At 41.2% G+C, this 10,156-nt stretch overlaps 1 protein-coding gene across 1 annotated transcript in view; it reads right to left on the bottom strand.

The window, feature by feature from the left end:
• FAT3 (FAT atypical cadherin 3) overlaps nt 1-10,156 on the bottom strand; it is a 740,800-nt gene that overhangs the window by 72,798 nt on the left and 657,846 nt on the right. Inside the window, exons 14-17 of the mRNA XM_006871207.1 lie at nt 7,819-8,033; nt 5,908-6,045; nt 4,833-4,976; nt 461-658 (exon numbers count right to left, since the gene is read on the bottom strand). Coding sequence (XP_006871269.1) covers nt 461-658; nt 4,833-4,976; nt 5,908-6,045; nt 7,819-8,033 — 695 coding nt within the window. The remainder of the gene's footprint in view (nt 1-460; nt 659-4,832; nt 4,977-5,907; nt 6,046-7,818; nt 8,034-10,156) is intronic.

Below are 10,156 nucleotides of genomic sequence, written 5' to 3' on the forward strand. Positions count from 1 at the left end.
CTGGCTTTTACGGGGGAGGTCTACCAAGTGGACATTTCCTCAAAAGCTGAAGCCATCATATAGTTCAACCATCATTAAGACAATAATGGGAATCTTCCTCAATTGGAGTACTGTGGCAAATAATGCTCCATTTAAAGTAGAAAGCCTTGAACAATTAGTTGTCTTTAGTGGACAGAACTCCAGGAATTTCCAGACTGCAGACTGAAACCCAGTGGCTGTCAGCTGGGTACACTCTATAGAAGCATTCCTACTGAACAACGATGACTCCTTTCTTTCCTGTTCAATTTGACAAACACAGGCTGATTTTATTGGTGTGAAATTGAATTTGAGATTAAAAGGGGACCATTCCTGCATGGTAATGAATTATGTTGACTTGTTCAACAAAGAAAAACCAACCAAGGGGCATAAAAGCAAGTAAGAGTGAAAGACATCCTGATGCTTACAGAAAATGCTACCATACCTGGACACACAGCACATACTCGGGGGACTCCGTGTGTCTGAAGACCACAGCTGACCTCAGGACCCCATGTGGGTCCAATATAAACTCCTCCTCTTCATTTCCCGCCAAAATAGAGAATGTGAATGGAGGCCCATTGTGGAAGGAGTCTCTGTCTGTCACCACCAGCTGCAAAATGCTGGTGCCTACTGGTTTATTTTCCTGCATGAGAGATTATATTAAAGAGGAAGATAAAATTACAGCTCTATTCACATCTGAAAAAGCACAATCCCTTCATTACTGGCTGGGAGTGCTGTGCTAGAAAACAGGTCTTTTAGTAGAGGGAATTCTTGTGGTATTATCTTGTCTTCCGAAAACATGCTGGCACCTGTAGGCATTGTATTTTCAATCTTGGTTTGCTACTACACAACTATTCCATGAGATGATAAACTGCAGGTGAAGAACACAAGGACTTGTAGTGAAAGGTTTTGTAAATTTCAAGGATGGTTCTGGGCTATATTTTGTCCTCAATATGCTTGAAATACCCTGACTTTACTTGAGCAACTCTGGTAATGAAAGGCGTTTACCAGCCTTTGTGTTTATGTTGAATATCCTCTCAGATCAAGAGAGGATGCCTGTTGGAATTGGAAGGCATTTTCTCACGTTTGTCACCACATGATTATGCTGAAGCCCAACACTGTGACACAATGTTACAACATGGACCTTTGGAGGAACGGCTGACAACTTCATGCAATTATACAAAGGTATGTGTCACGTGGAGAAAGAAGTGGGCTTTACACAGATTGGAAGTGCTTCTCAAGGAAAGAGCAGAGGGCTAGAATACTTATCACTTTGAAAATGAAGAGAAAGAAAATCTTACTTATCAGAATGTTAACAATTCTCATATGATTGATTATGTAAGCATTATTTTTTTCAGACTCTCTCTGCCTTTTCCTCAAAATAAAAACACAAAGACCCTTCATTGCCCTTTTTTGGGACAAAGGTAAGCTCCACAATTTGGGTCTGAAGTGGGTTTTTGTTAGTTCATATTTATTTTATTTTTGATGCTGTGATTTGGGTAACAGTTTTCATAGCTAATAGGTTTTCCATTAAACAATTTATGCTTTTCCCTGTGTCTGCCTTTTTCATCCCTCCTTCTGTCCTACCCCTTCCAGGCTTCTGAACTTCATTCCTTGGCAAATACTCATATGACCTCATTTGGTTCTCAGATGATTTGATCTCATAAGGTTCATTGTTGTAACGAGTGTGCACCTCTTTGGTGTTACTACTCATCATATAAATCTATCTATTGCTTGGCTGGAAATTGAGGCATGGAGATGATTTCAGTTCCAAGACTGAAGGGTGAGTAAGGGACAGAGCCTTAGGGGTCTCACTGGTCTCTATCAGAAGAGTAAGTTTGGCTTAAAAAAAATTTTTTATTATTATTATTTTTATGATTTTGAGCTTTGTTTCTTATTTTTCTTCTACTCCATCCAGGACTCTCTGTGATCTCTTTCAGAGTGGTCAGCAGTGGCAGCTGGGTACCATCTAGTTCTACTGGTCTCAGGGTCATGGAGACTAGGGTTCACATGGTTCATTATTAGTCTACTGGGCTAATCGTTTCCTTGCAACTTTGATTTTCCTCACTCTTCTTTGATCCAGATGGGGAGAGATCAGTATGCACACTTTACAAGACCGCTCACTAGCTTTAAGATCCCATGTGCTACTCACCAAAATAGGATGTGGACCATTCTCTCTGTGGACTATGTTATGCCAGTTGACCTTAGTATTGCCCAAGACTACAGTCTTGAGTTCCCAAGCCCAGTGACCCCAAAGTGTTTGTATATGGCTGACGAAGTTTTCATAACTTTGCTCCTTGTATTCGCTACTATATTCATGAATTGTTTACAGTGCATATGAATACATACGTAGATGTACCCTGTGTCAAACCTGTATATATTTGTGGGGCACAGTCCCATTCATTTTCCAACCCTTGTTTAGTTTGTGTCTCTATATAAGTATCCACTTGTTGAATATTGAGTAGGAAAAAGGGAGGGATATTATTTATTTTTTTAAGGAGAAAGCCGTCTTAGTTTTCTCTTCCTCTCAAGTGCCCCCTTGGTCATTAAGAAGGAGGCACTGTTTCTCTCTGGAATCAGTCATGTGACTGCCTGAGCCCAGTGTTGAGTTACTATTTCACATTGACAATATACTCAGTACCACACAAAACAGAAGATTTATTGATTTGTTTGCTCACCCTATAAAGGCCGATTCCTGCACATGTGAGAAGAGGAAGAGAAAATGTATGCCCTCAGGGTCACCCTCTGAGAAAAAAGGGTGAAACACGACACAGGCAGGTTCAGAGTTACAGATAAAAGATGCCGGTCCCAGCTCTCAAGGGCTGGGCATTCTGGGTTCCTTCACTGCTGACTTCCTGTTGTGCCTTTGAAAGCCTTCTGTCAAGCTGACAGATGTATGCCATAAACCTGAATTTGAGTACGTAAAGCCTTTTTGTTGTGGAATAAGCACAGCAGAAAATACCACTCTGGGAGAGAGTTGTGGAGAAGCGCAATTTGAGAGAAAGAGACATGCAGGAAGGTGCAGATGTCTGGTGGAGCTCTGTGGGTGTGGAGAGGGATAAGGATGCATAGCTGCCAGAAACAGTGTGACTGAGGAGAGAAAAGCCCAAGTACCCCCAGTGAAGGAATCCGATTTTTCTGACATAGGGGTGGGAACGAAAAAGGTGCTCGTGCTGTGAGCCCTTCCAGCCTGATTCCTGGTATGGGTGGTATAGGTAGGAAGTTAGCTATGGACAGTCAGACTCAAAGTCTTGACTTTTATTCCAAAGGGGTTCTTCAAGGCCTAGCCACCTTCCACCCATCAATCAGAATCCTTGGGTTGATTCTGAGGCCATGTTGGATGAGGCAAGAGCTGATTCTACAGAATACCTATGTGTACCTACAACATGGATTCTGTTGTTGTTGGTAGGCGCTGTAGAGTTGATTCTGACCCATAGTGACACTGTATAGGGTTTCCAAGGCGTGGTTGGTGAGCTTCAACCACCAACCCTGCAGTTCAAACCAATACTGCAGTCCAGTGCATTAACTCACAGTGCCACACCAGGTGGACATCAATCTCTATTTCCCCTAATTCCTTCACACTGATAATATTCCAAGGTTGAATCCCCTGTTCCTCCTAAAGTTGGGCTTCCAGCTTCTAGAAATACTGGGAAGTGGAAGTAGCTCCACACCTAGCACTGTGCTCAGGAAACATCATCAAAGTCAATTAACAGATGGGAGGAAAAGTCAGTTCCCTTGACAGCACAAAACTACAGGAAGTCGCTCTACCCTACAATCTACTTTGAAAGAACAGTGGATTTAAAGTGATAACCAAAGTGCTTATGGGAAATTACAATTTAAAGAGTAATATCTCTATTCCGGCACCCAATCGCCCTGTGACTGAAGAGATCATTTGTATCATATCCCTCCTCTTGTAGAATAGGAAAAGGCTGATTAAAGGTATGGTGGAAAAGAATAGTGGTTTTTGATTTTTCAGAAAGCAGACCTAAGTTCGAATCCTAACCATCCCTCTTAGCAGTTGCATAAACTTAGATGTGTTGCTTAACCACTCAGATTTTTAACTACTTCCACTATAAAGTGGGTGCAACCCATTATTCTGCTTTACATTGTTATTGTGATAAATAACAAATTCACATTGATATTTTGACACTTGAAATAACCCCCCAGTGGTAGCTCTTATCATTGTTTATTAATCAGTTGCGGGAAAAGAATTAGGCTGTTTCTCCACCAGCCTTATGAAAGGCTCTGTTGACACTAAGTAATAATAATAGTCCAGCACCTGTCTGTCAGTGTATTGTACTGTGGTAGCTTGTGTGTTGCTATGGTGCTGGAAGCTATGTCACTGGTATTTCAAATACGAGCAGGACACCCATGCTAGACAGGTTTCAGCTGAGTTCCAGAGACTAGAGAGACTAGGAAGAAAGGCCTTATGATCTACTTCTGAAAATTGGCCAATGAAATCTAGAGCACTGTCTGATTTGCTTGCTTTGGATCCATTATCAGGAGGGATGAATTGCTAGAGGATGGCATCATGTTTGCGTATTAGTAGAGAGTCAATGAGGGTGAAGAAGATGGACTGGCATAATACCCATAACAGTGAACTTGAAAATGTTGATAATTGTAAGGATGACGAAGGATCAAAAAATGTTTCATTCTGTTGTACATAAGATCACCATGAGTTGACATTAACTTGATGACAACTACCTATCTCATAATAATGAGCATAATGAATAAATCACAGCATAATGAATAAATCACAGCAGAGGAAAGAGACTAAGTGCATAAGGGTGAGTGCCTGGTAGGTAAGATTTGCTTACCTGAATCACAGCAGTATAGTTAGCAGGTGTGAAGACTGGGCTGTTGTCATTCACATCAGAAATATCTATGTTGACAGTTGCTGTTGACGACATGGCAGGGACTCCACTGTCTGCTGCCTGGACAAGCAAGGAGTATCCAGACACCTGTCAAAACACAAAACACTGGCAGTAAAGAAGTGAAGCACTTATTCCTTCTGTTCACACTCAGAGGAACTTCAGAACGAGACAGTGCTTTGTGAAAGACCTGCCATCTTCACTCTCATTCTCTTGACCAGAATTTTTCAATCTTGGCATGACTGACATTGGGGCAGGAACATTCTTTGTTTTCGGGGGGTTCATCTATGCATGTTAGGATGTTGAACATTATCCCTGCCTCATGGATGACAGTAGCACCTCCCACCCAGTTGTGACAACCAAAAATATCTCCAAACATTGCCAAGTATCTCTGGGAGTGGGGTGGGGTAAAAATCACCTCTCCTCCATTAGAACCATGCTCTAGGCCTTTGTTTTAAAGTTGTCACCAAGAATCTATTTAATTTGTCCATTTTTATACTTCAGAAGTCATGGGTATATATCACATAGTGAAGTCTTTCTGCTTTTCAGTATCTACTAGGACATCTTTTTTTTCCAAATTTAAGTTCTCTTTGAAGAAACATATCTTTGGTCAAGAAAGAAAATGCTTAGAAACTTGGTCACATAAGGAATTTTTCTGGGTTATTCTTTCTGACCTGGATACTTTCAGGTATGTACTCACCTAGGGCTAACGTTCTTATTAAAGCTATAACCACAGGATCCCAGTGCTCAAGGTACTTTTCTGCTCCCTCATTCTAGGAAGCAAGACATTTCAAACCATCTACAAAGATGCATATTTGTAAGAACTGCCAGCATCTATTGGCAGGCAATTTTTTTGAAGGTCTAACTAAAAAAAAACTAATGCTGATTTTTAGCCCATCCCGCTTTACTCTCATTGCTTACAATAAAGAAACTTCATATTCATGCTCAAGAACTGTCCCCCTGATTCTAATGAAGGGATAGGTGAGAACAGGAAGGGATCTACTGACTTAAACTAGCTTACCCGTTCTCGATCCAATTTTTTCTTAACCTTAACAAGTCCCAGGACAGGATCTACAGCAAATTCATTGTCTCGATCTCCATTCACAATGGAAAAATGAATCTGTCCATTGGGCTGGCTGTCCACATCTTCTGCTATTAGCTTTGAGGAAAAGAAGCATGACAAAGAAAAGATACATCAGGGACAGAGAAAAGATTTATTCTGAGTCCTGTTGTTGTTGTTATGTGTTATCGAGTGGGTTCCAACTCATAGCAATCCTGCATAGGATTTCCGAGAGCTGCTGGTGAGTTCAAACTGATACTTTTAGTCCAGTGCTTTAGGCTACATGCCACAGGTCTGTTAAACTGGGCAGAACTCCTGCTGGTTAGGAATTTGCCCTTGTGGGAAAGATGATCAGCTGTCTGAAGAAGGGTAGTGCAAGTACTGAAGTTGCCATTTCATTTCTCTGTGAATTCTTAACAGCCTAAAGTCTGATGCTGCCCAACCTAGGAATGGGTGAGAAGGTAAAGACTGATGTTTGCTAGGTCTGATTTCCCAGAGGCCTTGAGCCATTTAGGACAACTGATAAGGATCTTTATGATTTCTGAATTGTACACAGCAATGGCCTCTGCCTCAGAGTCAGGCTCTCTAAATCTAAACATTTTAATGTTAAGAAAACCAAGAAAATTCCCTTTCCCACATAGCAAGTACACTGCCCCAGTGTCTGCTGGGAGGTAAGTATATGAAAATATTTTGCAATGTTCAGGAAGGAGAGAGGGTCCTGAGAAGTCCACCTCCAATGTGTAAAGAATGTACTGTTATTCACAAAAGCCAAAAGGTGGATAAGACTCAAGCATCCATCACCAGATGAATGGATTATTTAAAAAGTAGTTTATTCAAACAATGGAATATCATTCAGTCACAAAAAGAAATTAATTTCTGATACAAGCTATGACATGGATGAACCTTGAAAATGTGCAAAAGTGAACGGGCAAATGCTGTTTGATACAAACGGGCAAATATTGTCTGATCCCACTTAGGTGGAATATTTAGAATAGACAAATATATGGGGGGAAAGTAGCTCATTGGTTCCAGGGACTGCAGGGAGGAGGAAATGAGGAGTAATTGTGATGAGGCTGGAGTGGGATGGAGCTGGTTGCACACTGTGAATGTGATTGCTGTCACTGAAATGTGCTCTTGAAAACAGCTAAAATGTTAAGTTTTGTGGTAAAATATGCATATTTTGCCACAATAAACATAAGAAAGAAATAATGCATTGCTATTTAGCAGAGGGGGCAGGACTCAAAGATAAGGAGAAAGGACCTGTAAGTATCAAGCTAGGGGTGGGGTGAGATGGTAAATATGGGACTCGTCATTTCCAAAATCACAGTTTGGGTCTAAAAGAACTAGAGTTCTCAGGACACATGGATTTTTTTTTTACTCATACTAGAAAACATCATTCTGGATCATTCTGGACAGGGCTTTTCTAGGAATGACTCAAAATCCCATTTTAGCTGTTCTACCCTGTGTGTCTTTGTGTGTGTGTGGGGGGGCAGTAGGAGAGTCTACTCTATGCTTAACTACCCAATAACTTATCAGCTAAGGTCACAAACAACTAGGAATCATCATTACATATTTATTCCATAATTTGTGGTTTTTTTTCTCATAAAAAAAAAAGGGCTCCTGGGAGGAAAGTGACTATCAGTCACCTACGCCTTCATATCAATTAATCTATCTGACCTTTTTAATATAAAAACAGGAGGAGCAGTTAAGCAATGTTTAGAGCTTTTGGTGCCTGATTAGACTTTCTAGGGTTAAAGGACACAAAAAAGGGAAAGTGTGAAGAAAATCCAAGATAAGCTTTGCTGCTTTTTTACTCTATATAGGGTTATTTGCTCCAGATATCCCAACCTCCCACCCCATACTGGCACCTACCAAAGTGACCGAGTCTCCGATTAAGGCGTCCTCGCTGATGACTGCACTGTAGATGTCTTGGCTGAATTTGGGAGGATTGTCATTCACATCTGTGAGGTTGATACTAACTGTAGTCACAGTGCTCAGGGCTGGGGTGCCCCCATCTTTGGCTTCCACAACCAGGTAAAACTTTTTGCATAATTCATAGTCCAGTACTTCAGAGACAGAGATCCCCCCTTTGGAGAAATATAGAGACTTTTCGATTTGATTAGGGAAAAACATTGGTCAGCAGTTCTGTAATCTTGGTAATATTTAGAACATCATTTCCAGCCAAGAATTTTAGATATTCAGTAATCTGTTTATTTAATGCCCTACTGAAAGCATCTCAGAAGTCTGATTAATGCTGTCAGTTAAAGCACAGCTATCCATCAAGCTCAGCACTGAGAAAATTAGAAGTCTTTGCAGGTTTCTGTAACTTCTCTCAAGCAGTCACACAAACTCTGGCATTGTTCACTTTTACACAACTGGGGAGTAGGGACACGAAAGAGCATCCCTGGTATGCATCTCTCAAATCCTCTGGTAAAAACTCAGGCTGACTGAGAAAGAGCCGAGATATGTGGGCAGAATGGATGACTCCACTTCTCATCAGCAAGCACATGGAGACTGTCAGAATGATCTGAATGGTCTTAATGGCTAGGGTTTGCCTTGCACCTGTCTAAAACAATTATGGCCAAAAGAGAGCAGAGATCTCCGAAATTTCAAAGTATGGTGGCAAAGTGGAAAACTGCAGTGCCTAGAAATCAAATAGTCCAGTGGCCAAATACTAAGTGTGAGTTTAGTATCCACAACAACAGAATAGAAATGACAGTGCCTATGTAAGACAGGATTTACACCCTCGGAAACCCTGTACAGGGTCGCTATGGGTCGGAACCGACTCGACGGCACTTAACAACAACAACAACAATGTAAGACAGAACAGAACAACCCCATGGGGTTTCTGAGGCTCCAGTTCTTTATGGAAGCAGACCTTTCTCCTGTGAAACAGTTGGTGGATTTGAACCTACAACCTTTTGGTTAGTAGTCTAATGCTTAATACACTGTGCCACCAGGACACCTTAAGGATTCTACTACTGACCATCAACTAAGCAAGCAGAACCAATGACAACAGCTAGCTGGGTGCTGCCCCATGAAGATTCTGTTCCTTCCATATTTACCCTAGCTAGAACCAGAAACCAGTACTGCATCCTGTAATGGCCATGCTCCCTTGCAGAGCAGTCCTCAAGGACATTTACCATCTTTTCCACATGTATCACGAGGGCCAAGGTGAAGATGTCACCTTTGATAACACTTCCAAACAGAGAACTTTTCTGGGGGTTAAGAATATATGATGGTGGTTGGTGGTTATGTGCCATAGTGTCTGTTCTGACTCATAGCGACCCTGTATAGGGTTTCTGAGGCTGTAAATTTTTACAGGAGCAGAAAGCCTCATCTTTCTCCCATGGAGCAGCTGGAAGTTTTGAACTGCTGACTTTGTGGTTAGCAACCTGAATTGTAACCCACTACATTGTATACTAGGTGAGAAACTGAAGTCAGGCTTATAATAGCCACCTTTTTCTTCCATAATTAAATTTTCTCAGCAATTACCACCCTTAGTGCCTTATTTTGCATCCCAGGCTTGTTATCCAATGCCAAATTTAAACAGTGGCTAGCCATTTGTTCCCATGGTGTTCATATACAATGGTCATAACTAAGCAGGCTAAGAGTAACACATATTTAAATGAAGAAAATCCCCATACATTTTAATTTGAAATAATGACCTTAATAAACAGAGTTACTGCTGGGAGAAGCTGTTAATGCATTCTTCCATCAAGATTTTCACTTTCCAATACACTTAAGGGCAGAGACGAAAGTATTCCCTTCAGCTTTGCATCCCCTACAAAGCAACTCGATGGCACTTCACAACAACAACAACAATAGAGCAGGAGTCCTGGTGTGGCACAATAGAGTAAGCACTGTACTACAAGATGGGTTTCAACCACAAGTTTGGCAACTCAAACTCATCCACCGCTCCTCAAAAATCCTAAACAGGGTTGCTATGAGCCAGAACCGACTCAACGGCACTTCACAATAACAACAACGATACAGCAGTATTATATAGAAGTCAGAACACAGATTCTAGTTTCAGGGAGATCTGAATTTAAATTCTAGAAACTTGCTTACTAACAGCTAACATTAGGGATATTTTGAAGGATTTCTAAACTTCTGTTCTCTTGTATGAAAAAATGCAAAATGATTTCTTAGGAACTAAGGAGCTCTGGTAGCGTAGTGGTTATGAATCGGGCTGCGAACCTTAAGGCCA

Source organism: Chrysochloris asiatica, unplaced genomic scaffold, assembly GCF_000296735.1.
Source record: "Chrysochloris asiatica unplaced genomic scaffold, ChrAsi1.0 scaffold00163, whole genome shotgun sequence".
Classification (NCBI taxonomy): domain Eukaryota; kingdom Metazoa; phylum Chordata; class Mammalia; order Afrosoricida; family Chrysochloridae; genus Chrysochloris; species Chrysochloris asiatica.